Consider the following 22,258-nt stretch of genomic DNA (forward strand, 5'->3'; position numbering starts at 1 on the left):
TGCAGGTCACTTGCACTTACTTTTTTTTTTTTTTTGAGACGAGTCTCGCTCTGTTGCCCCAGCTAGAGTGCGGTGGTGTCATCATAGCTTACAGCAACTTCAAGTTCCTGGGCTCAAGCAATCTTCCTGCCTCAGCCTCCTGAGTAGCTGGGACTATAGGTATGCACCACCATGCCCAGCTAATTTTTTGTATTTTTCAGTAGAGACGGGATCTTTGGCTTGCTCAGGCTGGTCTTGAACTCCTGAGCTCAAGCGATCCTCCAGCCTTGGCCTCCCAGAGTGCTAGGGTTACGTGAGCCACTGCACCTGGCCAGGCATCTTTTTTTAAATGAAAGAATAGAAAATATCAGAGTATACTGTACGAAGTATTACTTTATGAAACTTTTGTTATATATACACATGTAGAGTTGCATATGTATGTATGTCTCTACTGGGTTGCAATGCATTTCTATCAGCCAAATAAAATTTTAAGAAACACTGAGAGTCACTTCAGATCTAAAATGACATGATTTGAAAGGGAAGACCTCAAAGGGGAGCCAACTGTTAGACAGAGTGGAACACTGCCCTCTGGTGGAAAAAAAAGGCAGCAACAGGCTACAGGTGCCAACAGGACTAGGGTTATAAGAAACCGTCTATTTAATAATTAGTGTCCTGCATTATTGGTAAGATTCCTTGTGCATCTTTAGGCTTTCAAAGGTCACAATACTAGCTTTAGTCACAGCAGCATCACAGTTCATGGTAGCTTTGGAGGTTGCCATTGAAGTCATATCTGCAAACAATTGTGAGAGCATGCAGCCTAGATCACACATGGCCTGAAATCCATCTGGGGAGTAGAAGTTAAGCAACTCAGAACAGAATAAATAAGGGTAAATGAGAGCGTTATTGTGTGTGGGTTACATCTCAAAAAGCTAACCCAAACAAATACATAAATAATTTAAGAATCATTTTTCTAAAAGGCTAGTGTCAATTTAATATCACTTTATTTTTCTAGTGAATAAGGCTTTAATTTCCATTCAAAGGCAAGAAACTCACAAAAACATAAAAATTATTTCTTACACAAGGTGCCCCAACAGATGATTTTGAAAATATCCTCATAGTATGTATATGACTAAGTGGCAAATAAGGGTTCCCCACAAGTTCCATGAGTTCATAGGTGGCCCATGAGATGGGAAAATTCTTTGGACAGGTAGAAAGGAAACAGAGCAACTTCAGGCAGGACTGCGAAAAGGGCAGGGCTGTTTGAACTCCACTCGTCTAGGGGAAGGAGTTCAGAGGAGCAGGAGACAAAGCTGGCGAGAAATCATGGTGGCAGACAACGGAATCTGGCCTTTGTCTCGCACATGGTGGGGCATCATCTCTGTCCCCAATCAACCTCAGAGTCCAGCCCAAATATCTCCCTTCCACCCATCTACAAACATTACCAAGCACCTACTATGTGCTGGGTAATCTCAGGGGGAAGCACACAGATGTGGCTACAACCCACATGAAGCTTCATCTACCCTGGAAGAAACCCAGGGGCTGACACAGTGAGGGGGCTAGGTGGGGAAGCAGGTGTCAGAGCAGGAAGCTGCAGCAGAAATAAATGGCATGGAACCCAGGCCTGGGGTCGAGGGCAAGTTTCCCACAGAAAGAAACACCCCAAACTGTGCTTCTCAAGCTTGGCCGCTCATCAGAATCACCTGTGCAAGCTTTTAAAAAGAGCAAAGTTGGGCCTTACCCCCAGACATTCAGGTTTTCATTGGTCTTTGGAGGAACCCAGGCATTGGTATTTCTTAAAGCTGCCCAGGTGCTGTAACGTGCAGCCAGGGTTGGGAACTGCTGGCCTCAGCGAAGGCCTAGGACGAGGAGGAGTTAGCCCAGGGGGAAGGCAACCGATGGAGAAAACCGCGTGTGAGGCCCGGGAGGGAGAGGGCCGGAGGCAGCACGGAAGCAGCCACAGAGCCTCGAGTCAGATAAAACGTGGCAGCTGAGCCAGAGGAGGCGGCAGGGGCCAGAACGAGTGAGCCCTCAAGTTCAGGTTCAAGGGCTTGGACTTTATGCCGAGAGCCATGGAGAACAACTGAAATGAAAGAATGGTGGGATCAGATGTGTTTTCCAGTGTTCAGCACTCGGGCCTTTTCCTGAGGGGGCAAAAAGGGCAGCAGCGACGTGGGCCATGGAGGTGACGGTCAGGCCGGCAGTGGGCAGGAGGAAGACCCACAGGTGGCCCGTAGATGCGGGGCGCTGGGGCTAACCTGAAGAGGCTTCCGCTAGCCTCACAGGGAAAATCTGAGCATCAAAAAGAGGGAGTGCGAAAGACTTAAGAGACATATCAAACAAAAACCCACTACTACATGGATAGTAACAACCATGAGTTCATAATACACAGAAGAAAAAATTCATCGGTTACCCTTGGAGACTGCTACAGTGCCGACTCACTACTCTGAAAAGTGACAAAGACAGAGACAGAGCCAAGCAGTTTACTTCCCCTCCACATAAAAACTGTATTTCAGGGTAACCAAAGAGTGGACAATAGAAAATTCTTCACAGGATCCCAGCTAATAAATGCAGAGGAATAACAGAATCTGAAAAACATCCTTTTCTAATACTTAGTGAAACGGATTTAAGCTATAATCATCAATAGATGCTAAAACCATTAGCAAGATTGATGGAAATTTTATAAAGAAGGATCGGGCAGATTCCATGTGATCCCTCTGCTCTATTTCAGCCTTTGTAGAGGAGGAACAACCAGACATTCTCTCTCACGTTACGATTCAGATACGGTCCCACAAGGAAGTGGTCCTCATTATTGAACCTAAATCACAATTAAACCTGAATTTAACAATAACAAAGCAGCAATAAGCCAACTCTAAAATGTGGGACATTCTAAAAGTTCAATGATCCAGGTCAGTTGTTCCAACAAATCAACGGTATTAAAAGAAAGGAAGGGGCCGGGCATGGTGGCTCATGCCTGTAATCCTAGCACTCTGGGAGGCTAAGGTGGGTGGATCGCTCAAGGTCAGGAGTTCAAGACCAGCCTGAGCAAGAGTGAGACCCTGTCTCTACTAAAAATAGAAAGAAATTAGCTGGACAACTAAAAATATATAGAAAAAATTAGCCAGGCATGGTGGCGCATACCTGTAGTCCCAGATACTCGGGAGGCTGAGGCAGAAGGATCCCTTGAGCCCAGAAGTTTGAGGTTGCTGTGAGCTAGGCTGACACCACGGCACTCTAGCCTGGGCAACAGAGTCAAACTCTGTCTCAAAAAAATAAATAAATAAATAAAAGAAAGGGATTATTTTTAGAAAATGAAAGAGAACTTAAGTGGAATAACGAACTAATGCAATGTGTAAACCTGGTTTGGATCCCGATTCTAACAAACTGTAAAAACACACTGAGATAGGAAAAATATGAACATAGACCGGGCATTAGATAGTATTAAAAGAATTACTGTCAATTCCATTAGATACAACAATTGCATGGTGATTATACAAAAGAAAAAAAATGTCCTCATCAGTTAGTGATAGATACAGAAACCTTTATAGGGGGAAGGACATGATGTCTGAGATTTGCCTTGAAATACTAGAGACCAAACAGAAAAAGAGCAAACAAAAAAGGTAGATGGCATGTATAGCAAAATGGATCTCTGTTGAAGTTAGGAGGTGGGGACATGTGTATTCTGTCTGTACTTTTGGAAAATTCCATAATAAAAAGTTTTTTAAAAAGGCATTTACCTCCCTCCACAATTTCCTCCATGATGTATTTACAAAATACATTTTTAAAAACTGCAACACTGTTTAAACCAAATTGCACTTCGACATAGTAAGTCTTATCACAGGAGAAAAAAATATGTTCACAAAGACTTATAAAAAATGTTCATAGCTTTATTCCTAATAGAACTGGAAAAAATCCATTTGTCTATAACAAGAAAATGGATAAACTATGGTCCATTCATATGACAGACTACAACTCAGCAATAAAAAAGGACAAACTGCTAATAACATGGATAAATCCCAAATGCTGATTGAAAGAAGCCTTATACAAAAAGATTTACACTGCATGAACCTATTTATGTGAAGTTCTAGAAAAGGCAACCTAATCTATGGTGAGTGATTGAAATCAGAATACTTGTTAATAGTGGGAAACTGGGGGCAGATAATACCTGGGAAGGACACAGGGAACTTTCCGGGGTAACGGTAATGTTCTATAGCTGGCTAACGGTTTTGGATTATGCAGGTGTAGGCATGTGTTAAAAGTCATCATATGGTACACTTAAGATATGTGCATTTCATTGCATGTAAATTTTACCTTGGGAGAAAATAGTCCATAAACAAATATTGACCTCTAGTTAATGATATGCATGGTGAATTTTTTTGGGGGGGCGGTTGGCACTGATGTCTGTAACTTACTTTGACATGCATCCAAAATATAACATGGATTGACAGATGACTGAGAGTAATATGTTTTTGTTTTGTTTTTGAGACAGGGTCTCAGACTCTCGAGTAGCTGGGACTACAGGAACACACCACCACACCTGGCTTTTCAACTCTGTCTGAAAGTTTTTCCTAGTAAAATGTTGATACAAATAAAAAAGTTCACTAATGAAATAAATTATGGTTTATATGGTATGTGCATTGCATATGCATGCATGTATATACGCACACACATCCATGATGAAATATTATGCAGCTCCTCAAAGTAATGAGGTACTCTGCTTTGCCACTGTGGGAAAATGTTTGATACACACAGGGTGAGAAGAAAAGGTAGAGAATTGTTTTTTATTTTTGTTTATTTATTTATTTAGAGACAGGGTCTCCTCACTCTGTCACCCAAGCTAGAGTGCAGTGGCATCATCATAGCTTGCTGCAACCTAAAAATCCTGGGCTCAAACGGTCCTCCTGCCTCAGCCTCCTGAGTAGCTGGGACTACAGATGTATGCCACCTCACCTGGCTAATTCTTTAATTTTTGTAGAGGTGGAGTCTATGCTATGTTGCCCAGGCTGGTGTTGAACTCCTGGCCTCAAGCAATCCTCCTGCCCTGGCCTCTAATGCTAGGATTGCAGGCACTGAACTTGATTTTTAAAACACATCTACATCAGCTGCAGCTCTGTGGATAATCTTGCGCGAGCTCAGTGTGCTTTGTGCTGACAGTGTCTCAACCCACACTCACACCTCACGTCTTTTTGCCTTCCGGACACGTACCAGGGGAACCAGGGGAACCCGGCTCGGCCCAGGAGCCCAGGAGTGCTGGGAAGTCCATGCCCCTGGGGGCAACCCTCAACCAATGGGGGACAGAAAGGGTGGATAACTGCACTCTCTTGTCTTTTAGGCAGACAATTCTGTGCACTTTTCAGGAAGTCTTGGCAGAATAATGTCTCTGTTGCCCAGAGTGATAACCATGATACACATTCTTACATAGATAGGTTGTTCCTTCTGTCCTTCTGTCCTTCCTTCTTGGATCACTTCTCAAACCATCTGCACCCAATGTTCTTCTTCCAGAGGAATGAAAATTAAGACAATTGGTACGAAGAGTGGCCTCAACAGCAGATCTTCAGGATATGAGTCTGTACCTGGATTTCTCATATACGTCAAACAGCAGTAAGAACCCTATAGCTGGTGCTAAGTGGGTTGGTGCTACCTCAGATACAAATAATACAGCTGTCAGTTGTGCTGGACTGGGAGGAGGTCAGGTAGAAGAGGAGTTGGCATCTGCACCAGCTCTACCCCTGGAACGGGGCAGAGGTGGGGGGTTACTGGTAATTGTAAGGAGTGTGAGGTTGGCTGGCTTTTGTTAAGGGATTTGGAAGCTTTGAAGAAAGAGATCAACAGGCCCGGGTCAGCTATCCTCTCAGGGCATTCTGTGAATGCCAAAGGCTTCTGTGGCAATGTTTAAAGAGACTCTTACCTCCTGCCAGAAAAGTAAAGCCCAGGACTTAAGCATGGGGTCCCTGGGAGTGGATCTTAAGGGGGCAGGATATAAGGCTGAGTAGGGGGACATTATTGGCATGGCGTACTCTCCCATAACTTGTGCATTGCCTTGGTAAAAGCATCTGAACCCAGTTCCTTCGCTGTTGGGATGGCTCCGTGGAACACAGACACGAGACTGGCCTACAGGAAATGAGGCAAAGATGCCAGGAGTGCCTTGGTATTCTGAGAAAGGTAAGGGACGGCTCAAAGAAGTGGGAATGTGAAAATGGTGACCAGAGACCCCATCTGACTATATTCCCCAGGAGCACCCTGAAAACTATCCCTTCGGTAAGGAATGCACTAGTGAGAGGGCAGAGGCATCCTTGAGATGCCCAGTGGGTCTGTCCTGTATAGACAAGGGACAACAGCAGAAGGTGATGCCAAGGCACTGGGCTCCCTAGTGTGGCTGCGGATGATGAGATTCTGGCATAACCAAGGTGGGACCAGTTAACTGTCAGAAGCAAGTGGACACCATTACCACAACGACCAGCAAGGACGGAGTAGCAAGCAAGGTGTGCTAATCAGTAGTGATCTCAGGCGATGGCTCATAAACCACAGCACTCCTACAGGAGGATACGGCTGGGCAATTAGCAAGGATGCTGCTCAATGGGTTTAACATGAAAATAATCAAGAATTCGTGAGCAGAAGGCTGATGTCAGCCACTGCAATGGAAAACTGCAGTTCATCCAGTTCCCAGCTTTGAGCCAGCTCCCTGACAGACAGCCATCAGCCGCACATGGACTGAAGAGAGGCCGGATGGATCCCCTTGAGGAAGGAGCCTGCAATGCCACCCCAAGTACATACAGTAAATATTTCATTCTTCCCCAAAGGGATTTACAGTACTGGTGTCCTAAGGAAAGGGGCACCCCCAGACCTTCTGAGGACTGTTGGCTGCAGTCTAAACAGACGGTGATACTAGGGTACTGACATGCCATCGTCATTCTTAGGGAGGCGGGGATAAAGGGTGCCTTGACCCAAGGCCTCTCGCAGTGGGCCCAGCTAGTCGGAGGACCCGTCATATGATTGTTCCCTGGTCTGGCAGGCAAGTTGGGATGGCTTCACTTAACAGCCAGCAGAACCCTCGCCATGAGGAAAAGCCATCAAGTAGAAGTTCTGGAACTGCCCACGCCCACCGGAGATAAATCTGAAGCAAGACCATAACCCTCCTGGCATTGTATTAATAGATATTAGTGCCCCTTAAAGGTCATTTCTATCATACTCCCACTCAAATCACCTGTGAGCCTGTGCAAAAAACCAGCTGGTGGGCCACTTAATTAACCACGCAGTAGCTCCCATGGCTGCTATTTCGCAGGTGTGGGATGAGTGCTGGGACAGAACGACACAGCCTCTAGCACTTGGCTTGCAGCTAATGTTCTAATCCTTCCAAACTCTATCAGTAAGAAAGATCAAAAGCAGTTTGTCTGAGTAGGCAGGGCAGCAGGTACACTCTGCCTCTGGCCTGGGCTACATCCACTGCCCTGATCTGCATCACATGAAAGACTCTGACTGTCAGGACGTTCATGGACTGTCATGCTGGTCTGATATATGAGCGACACATGTTATTTGGACCAGGTGGGGCAGGGACGAGTCTCTGAAACTGACACCTAGAAAAGCAGCACAGAGGGGATCAGTACAGACAGTGGCAGAAGCAGCCTCACCTTCAGAGACAGCTCATCATTGTGGACTGACCAAAGGAAACGAGGACAATCTGCTTCATGGATCCAAAGTGGCCCCTCTCAACAATTAAGGACCTGAGAAGATCCAGTCTAAAGAGCCAGCATCTTTTAAGGTTCCTCTGAACTATGGCACCATGGATGAAATAAGGCCATGAAGAAATACTGGGAGAGAAGAGGAAAGGGAGGAAGGAGGAGGCGGAGGAGGCTGCCTTCAGAGTTTATTCCCCACAAACACAAATAATACAACATTTGCCGTGTGTAAAAATTCCACCCCTTCTAAGTGAATTGGTGCAGGAACAGAACACTGAAGAGACATACTTTATTTCACACTTGCAGGGGCGTGGTAGCATCAGGATTTACAATGCACGAGGTCACAGAAAACAGACAAAGTAAAAAGCAATTCCAAGCAAAGCAAAATGCACACTTTCTCAATGCCCTCCATGTACTTACACAGTGCATATGACATTGGACAAAATAAAACACCAGTACAAACAAAACACCCTTGGATCTAATACACATCAGTAACCTAATACTGACCAATATAATTTTTTAAAGTTATTTACTCAGTTTAGATTATTGCAGTGGTAAATAAGCATCTCTTTTTTTTAAAAAAAGTTAAACATAACACAATATTTACATCATCAGGAAATATAAACATCTTTCAAGTTTCCTAATCCTCAGGACTAAAAATAATTATATTTGCATCACTTGTGCACATTCCTTGACTAGAACAAAGAGATAAAAGGAGCTCAGTGATATCACCGGCTTTGGGTCATGCTGAGTCTGTGGAGACAATCTGCCTTCAGGTCCCTCAGTGCAACTCTGGTAAGCAGCTATTCAATGGATCTCCAACGCCAGCACCCTACACACCCTGTCAACTCACTCCAGAGACCCCGAGGTGGCAGAGACCCAATCCTCTTAGCCTGCAAACACCCGAGAGTTGAGGGAAGAGGGACCAAGGCAAGGAGACACGAGAGAGGGAAGGGCTGGAAGGGTATTTGCACAAAAGGGAAAGAGAAGAAATATTGACTATAAAACAAACTTTGGTTATGTCAGAGCTAAGAGCCTTTAAAACATCACGTCATGGAAGCACCATGACATCAGGCTGGCTGGAGAAGCAAAACAAGCGCAGGTAATGGAGATAATCTCAGTATGGCTACAAGGAATCTAGCTGATCTGCTCTAGCTTACGCACTCTATTTTTATTAATTTTGTTTATTTATTTATGCTTGCCTTGCGCCAAAAAGACTTTTGTTCAGCATTCCAGAACACTGTGGATGAAGGGGGTAAACGACAATGGAAGAGACAGGGAAATGGCAGAATGGAGGGGAAATGAGCACAGCTCGGTCCGGTTCCCAATCCCCACCAACTCAGGGACACGTACAGATTGGATTCTGCCCCTGCATCTCAGAAGAAAGGTGAGTGCATACTTTAAAAAAATCAAATTAAAAAATATAAAACAGGCCGGGCGCGGTGGCTCATGCCTGTAATCCTAGCACTCTGGGAGGCCAACGCAGGCGGATTGTTTGAACTCAGGAGTTCGAAACCAGCCTGAGCAAGAGCAAGGCCCCGTCTCTACTAAAAATACAAAGAAATTAATTGGACAACTAAAAATATATAGAAAAATTAGCCGGACATGGTGGCGCATGCCTGTAGTCCCAGTTACACGAGAGGCTGAGGCAGGAGGATTGCTTGAGCCCAGGAGTTCGAGGTTGCTGTGAGCTAGGCTAACGCCACGGCACTCTAGCCCGGGCAACAGAGTGAGACTCTGTCTCAAAAAAAAAATAAAAATAAAAAATAAAACAATTCTTAAATATTAAAAACAAACAGACCCAACTTTCCACACAGAAAGAATTATTTCAAGTTAATTTGAAATACCGCTCTGACTGTATTTAGCTTAAACTGCAATCAGACAAAATAACAGAAAAGCAAACTGCATCCAGTGGATTTCATCTTAGTAATAATATTGTTATTGCTATTTTGATTCTGTTATCCATATATATAATATGTGTAGCAGGATAAAGTAAATACATAATTACATCAGATTATTAGGAACTAAAAATTTCAGTGTAAAAAGAGAAACAAATATAAAATCAAAGAAAGTTAAGTAAAAACCTTGTAATCAGGGGGGTATATGGGAAAGCTCTGTACCTTCCAATTTTGCTATCAACTGAAAACTTCTCTAAAAAATAAAGTCTTAAAAAAATAAAACCTATAATTTTCCATTTGAATTGAAAATATTAGTATATACTTAGGTTTTTTTTCTCTTTCTGAAAAAGTATTTTATTTCCTAGCAATACCCACTGAAACAGCTTGAAATGATGCCAGCCATGAGCAATCTAACCCGGGTGCTAATATAGCACCTCGATTGTGGTCTGCAAACATTTCCCACCAAAGGAACCAGAGCTGCTTCTTCAAGAAATTAGTTAATCCATGTCTGTGGCAGAACATGTACAAAATAAGCCTAAAACTATCTTAAAAAGAAAAACTATTAGAGTCTCATCAAAATGACAGAAGCCTATTTGAATGGGCTCCAACTGGCCAAAGATGGGATATTTTGAACATCAAAGGATTTATCACTTCGATGAATTAAAAAACATCTGATATATAAAAATATCCAAATTCATAATGCTACTCCCACTCACCCAAAAGAAAAGCTTACTGATCACCCTTGGAGGTTGCTGTACCAGCTCATTATTCTAGAAATTAATGAATAAAGGGAAAAAAATCTAGCATCTATTTTGCTTTTGCTAAAGACTTTTTTAGAGTAACAAAACAATTGAGGAGAATTCTTTGTAGAAGAACCACAGCTAGTAAATGCAGAAGAAATGATGGAATTTTTTTAAAAAAATTAACATTTTGTAGCCCAGTGAAATAATAACATTAGTCAACAATCACCAACGACTGCTGGAACATGAGATGAAAAGATGATGAGCAACTGTCTATGGAGGGATCAAGCTGAAAATGCCTGGGCCCATGGGTCAATCTTAGCATCACTGTAGCAATGAAGTCTTCCTACCAGAAAGGGAAGAAATCAAACCCGAATTATCCAGCTTCTACCTCTAACCTTTATAGAGCCTCAGTTCTACCAGTTCACAGAAAATATGAGGGATAGTAGAACACGTTAAGCAATACCGAAATCCACAATGTAGGAAATTCTAATACATACGACCCAGATAACTTGAGTAAATAAATAACATAAAATAGGAGAGAGAGGGATGTTACAGACTTAAAGAGACTTAAGAAATCGGCTGAGTGCAGGGTCCCACACCTGTAATACTAGTACTTTGAGGTGGGATGATTGCTTGAGGCCAGGAGTTCGAGACCAGCCTGAGCAACATAATGACACCTCATCTCTACAAAAAATAGAAAAATTAGCTGGGCAGGGTGGTTGGTGCATGCCTGTAGTCCCAGCTACTCAGGAGGCTGAGGCAGGAGGATTGCTTGAGCCCAGGAGTTTGAGGTTGCAGTGAGCTAGGCTGATGCCACTGCACTCTAGTGTGGGCAACAGAGTGAGACCCTGTCTCAAAAAAAGAAAAAAAGAGAAACATACCACACACAATATATGGACCCATTTTTAGATCCTGATTCAAACAAAAGAATTATAAAAAGACATAATTCTATAAAAAGAACAAACCAAACCCAAAACTGGCAGAAGGAAGGAAATAAAAGATCAGAGCAAGGATAAACAATATAGAGAAGAGAATAACGTGTGAAAAAATAAAACAATGAATTGGTTTTTTGAAAAGATTAATAAAATTGACAAACCTGTAGCTAGATTAGGAAAAGAAAAAAAAGAAGATGCAAGTAATTAAAATCAGAAATGAAGAAGGGACATTATAACTGATGCCACAGGAATAAAAAGGATTATAAGAGGATACTATGAACAACTGTATACCCACAAATTGGATAACCTAAAAGATATAGGTAAATTTTTAGAAACACATTACCTATCAAGACTGAATCATGAAGAAATAGAAAATCTGAACAGACTGAATAACTAGTAAGAAGATACCAAACTTTTAAAGAAGAATTAACACCAATTCTCCTGAAACTCTTCCAAAAACTGAAGAGAAGGGAGTATGTCCAAGTTCATTTCTATGAGGCCAATATTATCATAATACCAAAGCCAGACAAAGACATTACAAGAAAAGAAAATTACAGACAAATATCCCTGATGAATATTAATGCAAAATCCTCAAGAAAATACTAGCAAACTGAATTGAACAACACATTAAAAGGATTATACACCATGACTAAGTGGGACTTATTCCTGGAATGCAAGAATGGTTTAACATGTGAAAATCAATCAACGTAATATACCACATTAACAGAATGAAAGGCAAAACCACCCGATCATCTCAACCGAGGCAGAAAAAGCTTGACAAGATTCAATACCCTTTGATGATCAAAAAAAAAAAAACAAAACACTCAACAAACTCAGAATAGAAGAAAACTACCTCAACATAATAAAGGCCATATATGAACATCATACTCAATGGTGAAAGACTGCAAGATTTTCCTTTAAGGTCAGGAACAAGGCAAGGATGTCCACTCTTGTTACCACCATTCAACATAATTAGAAGTCCTAGTCAGAGCAACTAGGCAAGAAAGAAATAAAAGGCATTCAAATTGAAAAGGAAGAAATAAAATTATCAGTTTGCAGATGACATGATCTTGTATATAGAATACCCTGAAGATTCCACAAAAAACCTATTAGAACTCCTAAATGAATTCAGCAAAGTTGCAGGTTACAAAATCAACACACACAAATAGGTTGCATTTCTATACACTAACAATGAACAATTCTAAAAAAAATTAAGAAAACAATTCCATTTATAAAAACTCCAAAAAGATTAAGATACTTAGTAATAAACCTAAGGAGGTGAAAGACTTATACACTGGAAACTACAAAACACTGCTAAGAGAAATTAAAGACATAAACAAATGGAAAGACATCCTGTGTTCATGGAGTAGAAGACTTAGTGTTTTTAAGATGTGCATACTATCCGAAGTGATCTACAGATTCAACACAATCCCTATCAAAATTCCAACAGTATTTTTTTCAGAAATAGCAAATTCATCCTAAAATTCATATGAAATTTCAAAGGACCCTGAGTAGCCAAAACAATCTTAAAGAACAAACTTGGAAGACATGCTTCCTGATTTCAAAACATAGCAAAGCTACAGTAATCAAAACAACATGGTAATGGCACAAGGACAAATATATCAATAGAAGAGAACTGAAAGCCCAGAAATAAACCCTCTGTCAAGTGATTTTTGACAAAGGCATTATTTAAAAAGAAAAGAAAAGAACGGAATATAAGTGTTGGCAAAGATGTAGAGAAATTGGAACCCTTGTGCACTGTTGGATGAGATCATAAAATGACGCAACTGCTATGGAAAACTGTATGAGGGATCTGCAAAAAATTAAAAATAGAACTACCATATGATCCAGCAATTCCACTTTGGGGTATATAACCAAAAAAATTGAAAGCAGGATCTGGAAGAGATAATTCACACACCCACGTTCACAACAGTACTATTCACAATAGTCAAGAGGTGGAAGCAACCCAAATGTCCATCAATGGATGAACGGATAAACAACATGTGGTGTATATATACAATGGAATATCCTATTTCAGCCTTAAAAAGAAGGGAAATCCAGTCATGTGCTACGACATCAATCAACCCAAAGGACACTAAGCTAAGTGAAATAATCCAGTCACAAAAAACCAAATACTGTATGATTCTACTTACATGACGTATCTAAAGTAGCCAAATTCATAGAAACAGAAAGTAGAATGGTGGTAATCAGGGGCTGGGGAAAGTGGGAAAAGGGGAGTTGTTTAATGGGTAGAGTTTCAGATTTGCAAGAAGGAAAAGTTCTGGAGATCTACCCCACAACAATGAGAATACATTTAACACTATTGAACTGCACGCTTAAAAAGATAGTAAATTTAATGTTATGCATTTTTACCACAAAAGGCATAATTGAGACAATCAGGAAAACTGAACACTAATTCTTTACGCAATCAAACAGTGAAAAGAACACTTATTAAGAGGCAGAAGATCTGGCCTCTAGCCTCAAATCTCCTAACTAGGTATTAGATGATATTCAAGAATCATTGTTAATTTCATGGGATATGATAATGATGTTATGGTTATGTTCTTTAAAAAAAGGATTCATACAAAGTAATGTTGGGGTCAAATTATGTTTTCTAAGATTTGCCTTAATATACTCCAGCCAAAAAAGAAAAAAGAAAGAGTGTGGGGCAGGATAGCTAAGAAAGGATGGCAGAATGGTCACAACTATTGAAGCTGAGTGATGAGTACATGTCAGTACAAAAAGTTTAAAACAAACCAAACAAAATAAGGGGAGAAAAAAGGGATGGATTGTTGTTTGCAATGAATGGCAGCAGGGTTAATTTATTGAGATTTTGTAACAAGAGCATCACACTACACATGCTATTGCTAATCTCTGAAGAGCACTGCATTTTAATTTGCCTTCTTTTTTAAAAAGAAACTGAAATGACATTGAAAGAATGATCAAGCTTCAAGTAAATGTTTCTCACGAAACAAAGAAGGTAAATGGATTAAGGACATTGAACAGAGGATCTCAAGAGTGCCACAGAGAGCAGACATATCTTGACAGTAACAGAGAAATTTCTGTTGCGAAAACATCTGCCAAGTCAGAGAACACAAACCAGGTATGAGAGGGTGTGGATGCCGTTTCTTGGATACATAGGATGGACCTGCTTCCTTTATGCTAACAGAAGGCAACCAGTCAAGCAAGGACTTCTGAGTGGATGAAGGGTACATAAGACTACAAAATGATGGTATTCAAAAGAGACAAAGATGCAAGATAAAAAAAATAGGACTTGATCAAAGCTAATTTCATCAAGCCCAGGGCACTGATAAGAAAGATCTACAACCAAGAAACCAATGAAATAACATATAACAGGTGAGTTAAAAGCTACTAGTGGCACCCAAGAGTAGAAGTGAAATGGCACCATCTAGCCTAGTCTGGTGAAATTCAAAACAAAAGACAAGTGAAAGGCAGTAGGAGTGATCCAAAAAATGGGGTCAGGGCACAAGAAAGCAAGAGAGTTTGGGAGAGTGGCCTTTCTGGGGCCAGGAGGGCTGTGAGCCTGGAGAGGGCCGCAGAGAACGGAGTCAGGGATCTGGGTGCTGGGCTGCCGGCCTGGGCGGGGTGCTTCTCCTCTCCTGGAATCCCACCATCTGCAAAATGTATTAAAAGAAGGGCTCTCCATGGTCCCTTCCTCCAGTCTGAAAATCTGTTCCTTTCCAAACTTGCTCCAGGCTGTAAGGATGACTGAATACAATGGGGTAAAAAAAATAAGGAAATCACCAAAATCTCAACTCAAAGATACTTTTTTAACTTGACTAGATGGCCTGCCATCAATATCTTGGCTGCCTGGGAACAAGAAGAGGGGTCTCCAGGATCCCCCAGAACCCTGCTATATATCAGGAAGACAAGGAGAAAATGAGTCAACTCTGCCAGGTAGAACATGCACAAGGAGACATCAACACAGGCAGAGGAAAGCAAAGCCCCAGCAGTTGCTGCTGTGACAAGTCTCCAGCTCCTGCAGCAGGTGGCACGGTGCCCACCCACACTCCCCAGGATTGGCTGCTCCATGAATTCTCTGGGAACCTGCATCCAACATAGTTCTTTAAGCAAGCCCCAATGTGATGTTGAAAAATTAACAAAACATTGAGCATTTACGGTGTGCATTGTGCCACATGGAACTCATGCACCAAGGCTTAATACCGACCCAACAAAACAATCTTGAGATAGATACGATAATTATCCCCATTTTAGGGTTGATGGAAATCAAGGGTCAGTGAGAGCAAGTCACTTGCCCAGTGCTGCCCAACTAGTGAGCAGCAGGTGAGCCTCTCCAGTCAGAGCAAGTGTCTTCATTCCATCCCCATCATGAGTCTAAATCATCTAGCAAGAAAGCAATGCTACTGTCATCCTAGCACTCTGGGAGGCCGAGGCAGGTGGATCGCTCAAGGTCAGGAGTTCAAGACCAGCCTGAGCAAGAGTGAGACCCCATCTCTACTAAAAACAGAAAGAAATTAGCTGGACAACTAAAAATATATAGAAAAAATTAGCTGGGCATGGTGGTGCCTGCCTGTAGTGTAGTCCCAGCAGTATACTCGGGAGGCTGAGGCAGGAGGATCGCTTGAGCCCAGGAGTTTGAGGTTGCTGTGAGCTAGGCTGATGCCACAGCACTCTAGCCCGGGGGATAGAGCAAGGCTCTGGTCTCAAAAAAAAAAAAGAAAAAGAAAGCAATACTGAGCCCAGGCCCTCTATCTTCTCAGTGATGCCTTTTCTGGCAGGAGTGCTTATTGCCATCCCAGGGTCAAAGGGTCTCTTGCTACTCACACAAGGATTGGGCCAACAGAGTTGGAGTCACTCCAGACATGGTAACTCCTGCCAGTTTTTCTATGGGTCTAGAGGCCAATGGAGATGGCACTATCATTCCCTGGCAAGAGCCCAAGGGCAGCTCTTACAGGGTTAGGCAGGTGGGTTGGAAGCCGGCCAGCAGGAAGGAGTCTCCAGTTCCACAGGCAGGGCCCAGGGAGGGGAGCCCGTGAGGCCCTTCCAGGGGCACAGAGCCCTACTACTCCCCACGCAAGCTTCAACTCCCCCACTGGTAGACAGTGGATCTAACTTCTCACAAAACAATCAAACACAAACCTGGGGTGAGGGGAGGGGGCTCCAGTTTCCTGCCTCTTCTTCAAATGCAACAGACATCCTATGCTGAAACTAGCTAACTCCCAGGCCCCGGTCCATGCAGTTATGGATTAAACTGAAATCAGCCTTGAGCGAATTACTTTGAAAGAACATCAGGTCCTAGGCCCTTGTTCGTTCTTTGTGTGGTTAACTGCGTTTGAATCCTGCACTCAACTGTAACAGATACAGCTATTTAATCATCAGTGGAAAGAACATTTTTATTGGGAAGTGGAAGACCCTGGCCTCTAACCCCACATCTCCTACATACCCAGTCGTATTGCCTCTTTGCCTTGGTTTCCTCATCTCTGAATAGGGAAAAGCAGCCTGAACCTAATCACTTCACCCAAGGGTTGTATAAGATGAGACCAGGGAGGCAAACCCCTCCACATTCCTAAGCAGCAGCAGCATCACCATCACCGACCATGGGGCGCATTCTTCTCCGTCCAGCCAACCCCCAAAGGCCCAGGAGTGCAGATAGTTAAACAGCATCCCTCAGGGCCTGGAACAGGAGGAGCCTTGTATTAGTGGCTTTTGCTGATGCTCCACTAAAGGTGACTCAATAGAATCAAAGAGTAAAAGAAAATATTCTTCTCTAGCATCCAGAGGGGCCTTCTCTCTTACCTGTTCTCCCAAATTACCTGGCAACACTGTCCTTCCCCAGAAAGGATCTGGATCAATGATTCTGGACCACCTAAGTCCTAAAGAGGGTTTAAAAACACAAGAGGAAAATGCTCCTGCTCCTTCCTGGCTCTGCTTTCTAGAGGTGTCCCTTTCCAGCAACCCCCTGTTGCAGTTCATCCCTGTAAGCTCTGCAGGAGGGCCCCACTCCGTACCACCTGGAAAACAGAAGTGAGTTCTCATATATGTGATCTTACTGACCTCACAAGTGCACATAAAAAAGAGATTGGCCATTTAAACAGTTGAAGTAGCCTGAACTTGCCAGGCAGCCCCACCACAAATCACTGTGAGAGTCAGGCTTGTGTCCAAGGGTACACTGGCAGGGCTGGGCAAGAGAGGCCAGAGGGATAAAGCAGGCAAGTGATTCTGAAGCAGGACAAGGTGGAGTGCAAGGGCAGGACGGAGGTGAGCAGGGCAGAGGCGCACAGGGCAGGACTGGTTCAGGGAGCCCGCTGCAGGATGAGCTCCGTAATCTCCGCCCGGCTACCCAACCTCATGGGTATGCCGTAGTAGGCTGTGCCTGGGCTGACGTATACAAATGTAGCCTGGGCCACTTGATAGAGACCAGCAAAGAAGGGGTTCAGGAGATAGGCTGCCACGTTCAAGGGGAAGATTTGCCCAGCATGCGTGTGCCCAGACAGGATCAGGTTAATGTCTGGCCGAGCCTGGAGGGCTCTCTTGGCAGCCAGGGGCTGGTGAGCTAGCAAGATGATGGTGTGGTCTGGGTTGCAGCCCTTCAGGGCCTTGACAAGATCCATGCCATGGCCAGAGTAGTGCAGGCTGTCTGCTTCAATATCATCCACCCCGGCCAAGCAGATCCAGCCATCATCTTCACCACCATCATGTTGGGTCCCTGTGGCAGAAATCTTCACGTTCTCATTGTGAAGAGGCCGGACGTGCAGGGATTCCAGCAGCACAAACCAGTTGCTGACATCTGACGTGTAGTACTCGTGATTGCCTGTGACGAAGTAGGTGCCTAGGCGTGAATGAAGCTGGCCCAAAGGAGCAACAGCTGTCCGCAGGACCGAGGCTTCCGAATCAGAGAGGTCACCCACGATCACTGTGATGTCTGGTTCTAGTACATTCACCATCTTCACAAACATCTCCATCTTTGTCCTGCCCACTGTGGGGCCCAAGTGGATGTCTGAGAGGAGCACGATCTTGAGGTTGTTCATAGAGGGGGGCAGCTGATTGATGGGCACCTCCACAGTTTTCACAGCTGGAGGCTGGGCAGCATTCAGAAGCCCTGCCACGCTGAGCACAGTGGTCACTGCTACTGCCAGGGCGGGCCTGAGCGCCAGCTTCCTTGTCTTGTCAAGACTGCCCACGACTCTACCACTGCGCCAGGCCAAGAGCTGATAGGCTTGCTCCATGCCGCTGAGGATGCAGAGGAAGAAGACCATGATGATGTAAGCACCCAGGCAGGAGTAGGCTGCCAAGGAAAAGAGATAGGGCTCCTCGGCCACTAAAAAGAGCATGGTGAAGAAACTGGAATGGGCCAGGGCCAGAAATGCCAGAACAGCCACCTTCCAGAGCTGAAAACAGGTTGACTCCGCGGCTGGGGAGTGGCAGAGGTTGCTCACTGTGCTACGCCAGATGTAGACAGAGCCAATGAGCATGAGCGAATTGACAAACAGGGCGAGCTGCAGGCGAAACAGCCAACGCCAGGCCCTGAGCTCAAGGCTCTCTGCTAGAAAGGAGCGGGAGACGATCATGGACACGAAGACAGTGACAGCAGCCAGGGCAGCCTTCGAGCCTAGGGACAGCTGCCTGAAGACGGCCATTTTCTCTGCTTCTAGAAGGGTCCCCCACCAGTTCTGTGCAGGCGGGCTCTGGAAATGAATTCCTTAGAAAGGACAGTGGCCAAGGAGAGGTTTCCAGGTCAACTCCGCCTGCAACCAGGAACCGGCATCAGCTTTGTGGGATATTAGAGGGTTCTTATCCCCATTCAAAACCTGAAGGCCATTTACATCTGCCCAACCCATCTTGAATCCAAGCCACTCAAATACCAGTCACTTGCTAACTAAAGTTTATTATTCAAACACAAACACACAGGGATGTGATGTGATGAGCAGTTTTCAGGGTTTTTTTTTACTATGTTTTTTATATGTTTAAAGTTTCTCCACAAAGAGCATGCCCTTCTTTATAAAAAAACATTATTCTAAATCTGCGGTTCTCAAAGTCTGGTCTGGGGAGGCCTTTTGGGGGGTCCACTTAGTCAAAATTATTTTCCTAATAATACTAGGCCATTGTTGCCTTTTCCATTCTCTCTCTCATGAGTGTGCAGTGGAGTTTTCCAGAGACCGTGTGACATGTGATATGACAACAGACTGAATGCAGAAGTAGACATCAAAATCTGTCTTCTATTAAGACAGACAAGAAAGAGATTTGTAGAAATGTAAAACAATACAACTCTTCACCCTAAAATTTTGGAAGAAATTGTTATTTTTCATAAAAATATAGTTTATTAGCATGTAATAGATTTATAATTTCTTAAATAAATTAGTAAATATTTTTAAAATTTCTCTTAATTTCTAGGACAGTTAAAGTTTGAGAACTGCTGTTCTAAAGAAATGTAAACAAAGAAATAACAGAAAGCTAGGCTGCTGGTATCTTTCTTCATCTCTAGGCACAGCAGCCTAGGAGGCATACCTGACATGAGAATTCCTGGGGTGATGCCAGCCTTTACGTGTGGGCCACAGGTATGGCAGCCACAGGGCATCCACCCAAAGACACTGCACAAGAATGATGAGCTGATATCACACTGAAGGCTGTCCTGTCCACCTGCTCCTCATCCATAAATCTTTAATCTCTCCCCAACCACCCCCAGATAATGGTTAAGATCTGCCTTTTCCCCACCCCTTACCCAGCCACTGTTCTGAACTATTCCCCAATTCCACCTTTACCAGTAGTTCTCACAACTGGCTAGCTCTGACACCCAAGACTCCTCCAGGCCACCCTGACAAGAGAACTCTGCCTACCAAAAAAAAAAAAAAGAAAGAAAAAAAAATTGGGGCAGGGGAACCATAGATGGAGTGGAGAGGGAGTAGCAGGTACTCAATTTGAGGTGACCTTTTCCCAAAATGAAAACGCTTTCAGCAGCTGTTTCCCAAATACTTAAAATTTTCAACCTTTGTTTTAGATAAACATACGACTTTTCTTTGCCCTAGGTAAACCTTTTGTCAAAGAATGTAACTTACAAGTCTACAAGCTCAAATTCCGCCATCTGGTACTTAAAACATGCCCCAACTCAGGCAACCTAAACTCTGGAGGAACCACAATTTGGTTCGCTGAACCTGCAGAGGAGAAGCTGCCCGTTTCGATGACCCCCTCTCCTTTCCGCAGATGTGATGCCAACCTCCCCAGGCGGCGCTTCGCAACCCGCAGGCCGCCGCCTCAGCTCGGACAGGGGGAGTGAGGCTGTCCTTCCTCTCCCACCAGACGTGCACGCCCCCGCACCTCACCCACTCGCCTCGCCAAACTTCCCTCCATCAATGCTGCCGCCCCCTGCGGCCTGCCCCTTCCCACCCTCAACCTGGGCTGTCAAACCCTGAAAGAACGGTCCCATGAATGCGATGAAAACCCCCAAGCCAAAAAGCAGGCGGCGAGGAGTGGGGACAAGGGAACGAGAGGTTTGAAAAGGGGGATCACCCCGAAGAAAAACAACCCAATGTTCCCATTGCAGGGGCCTCTCCTGACCCCATTTTTCTCCTTCCGGAGCGCTCCGCAGAGCACGGATAGGCAAGGGAGGGCGCCCCGAGCCGAGGCGCCCTCTAATAACCCGAGCAACTTAGAACCCCCCTCCCGGAAAGCCGAAGTTGCAAAGGGTTAGGCGCACCTCACCTCAACCCCTCGTTACACAGATAGGGAAGTGGGTCCAAGCGATAAGGGCGACCGGAGCGGAACACACTGACGCCCCAGCCGCCGGGACGGACGCGCGCCCCGCCCGGCACGCCCCCGACGGGAGGGCCGACCCACTGCCTGCGCCCCGCCGCTGCCCGCCTGCCGGGCACCCAGGGTCTCAGGCTCCCCGCCCTGCAGGACCCCAAGCGGCCGTGGCCGCAGCCCGGTTCCCCGCCACCCTGTCCCCTAGCAGTGCGTCTCCGCGCCGGGGTCCCACAGACTTACGCGCAAGCCGCTCGCACAGCACAGAAACAGCGGCGCCAGCAGCAGAGAGAAGGTGCGGACCAGAGCCCCCGGCATGGCCACCCTCCAGCCCCGCGGCCCCGCAGTCTGCGCCTAGGACAGCCGCTGCGCGTCACTCGACTAAGGACCCGCCGCCTGGCGCCGCCCCTCGCCGGCCCGGCAGCCAGCCTCGGCGCCTGCTCCGCCCGGCTCTCCGCCCCGCGGCGGCTGGGCGGGGCGTGTGGGGCCACGCGCGGCCGCGTGACTCCAGGATAGTGTTATCCGGATTCTGCCAGCCTCTGCCGGAGGGAGAGACCATCTGGAATGGCAAGCTGGAGGCCCCACTGTCAGCAGCTTGATAACGCGCCCCGGGGTTGGATATTGACAAGGGTCCCTGGAAGGGGGAAATTGACAACGAAACTTGTATGTGCTGGATCGAATCTCGCCTCGTATGCGGGCTCTTGGGAAAACTCTGAACCAGGGGTTTGCAAAGTGTGGTCCCTGGACCAACCATATCAACATCACCAGGAACTTGTTAGAAATGCAAATTCTGGGGTCCCCAGGCAGAAGCTCTGAATCAGAAACTCCAGATATCTGTATTTTTACAAACTCTTCAGATTATTCCCATGCACGCCAAAGTTTGAGAACCACTGCTCTAGGTTCCTGATGAATTTAGAGATATGGTTCAACTGTGGAAAAATTATTCCGAATACCTGCCGCAAAGCACCAGGGTCTGCAGAATTTTAATTTCATCTTTGGGTTTTGAGTGACAAGAACTGCAACATCTCCCACCTTTCAGTTTTGCATCACATTCCTGTGATGCTGACAGATCTGTCAAAGGTCATGAAATAACATTATTTTTACATTTGGGAAAACGAAGGATCTCCGTTAACTTATCCAGGGCCTCTGGTTACTACAGAGCTGAGACTAAAGTTAAAGTCTTCTTCCTGGCTGCTTTCCTGCACTCTCTGAAAATACCGCCTTAGCCTTACTGTGCAAGCTTTAGCTTCAATGGAAACTTAGTCTCACGGGAAGAAACTTTAGGGCAATTGCTTTCTTGTATATGTGGG

The 22,258-nt window shown here is 44.8% G+C and overlaps 2 protein-coding genes across 2 annotated transcripts in view; both read right to left on the reverse strand.

Moving 5' to 3' along the window:
* Window positions 1–21,411, reverse strand: part of GLB1 (galactosidase, beta 1) — a 130,668-nt gene extending 109,257 nt beyond the window's left edge. The window contains exon 1 of the mRNA XM_012646865.1: window positions 21,192–21,411. Coding sequence (XP_012502319.1) covers window positions 21,192–21,266 — 75 coding nt within the window. The 5' untranslated portion in view covers window positions 21,267–21,411. The remainder of the gene's footprint in view (window positions 1–21,191) is intronic.
* TMPPE (transmembrane protein with metallophosphoesterase domain) lies at window positions 17,504–18,847 on the reverse strand. The gene has a single exon (XM_012646878.1). The coding sequence runs from the start codon at window positions 18,845–18,847 to the stop codon at window positions 17,504–17,506; it is 1,344 nt and encodes a 447-aa protein (XP_012502332.1).
* Window positions 21,412–22,258: the final 847 nt, after the last annotated feature.

The sequence above is a fragment of the Propithecus coquereli genome, unplaced genomic scaffold (assembly GCF_000956105.1).
Source record: "Propithecus coquereli isolate 6110/MARCELLA unplaced genomic scaffold, Pcoq_1.0 Scaffold251, whole genome shotgun sequence".
Lineage (NCBI taxonomy): Eukaryota > Metazoa > Chordata > Mammalia > Primates > Indriidae > Propithecus > Propithecus coquereli.

Coding starts and splice junctions, on each gene's coding strand:
- TMPPE (XM_012646878.1), bottom strand. CDS start 18,847: ATGGCCGTCTTCAGGCAGCTGTCCCTAGGCTCGAAGGCTGCCCTGGCT.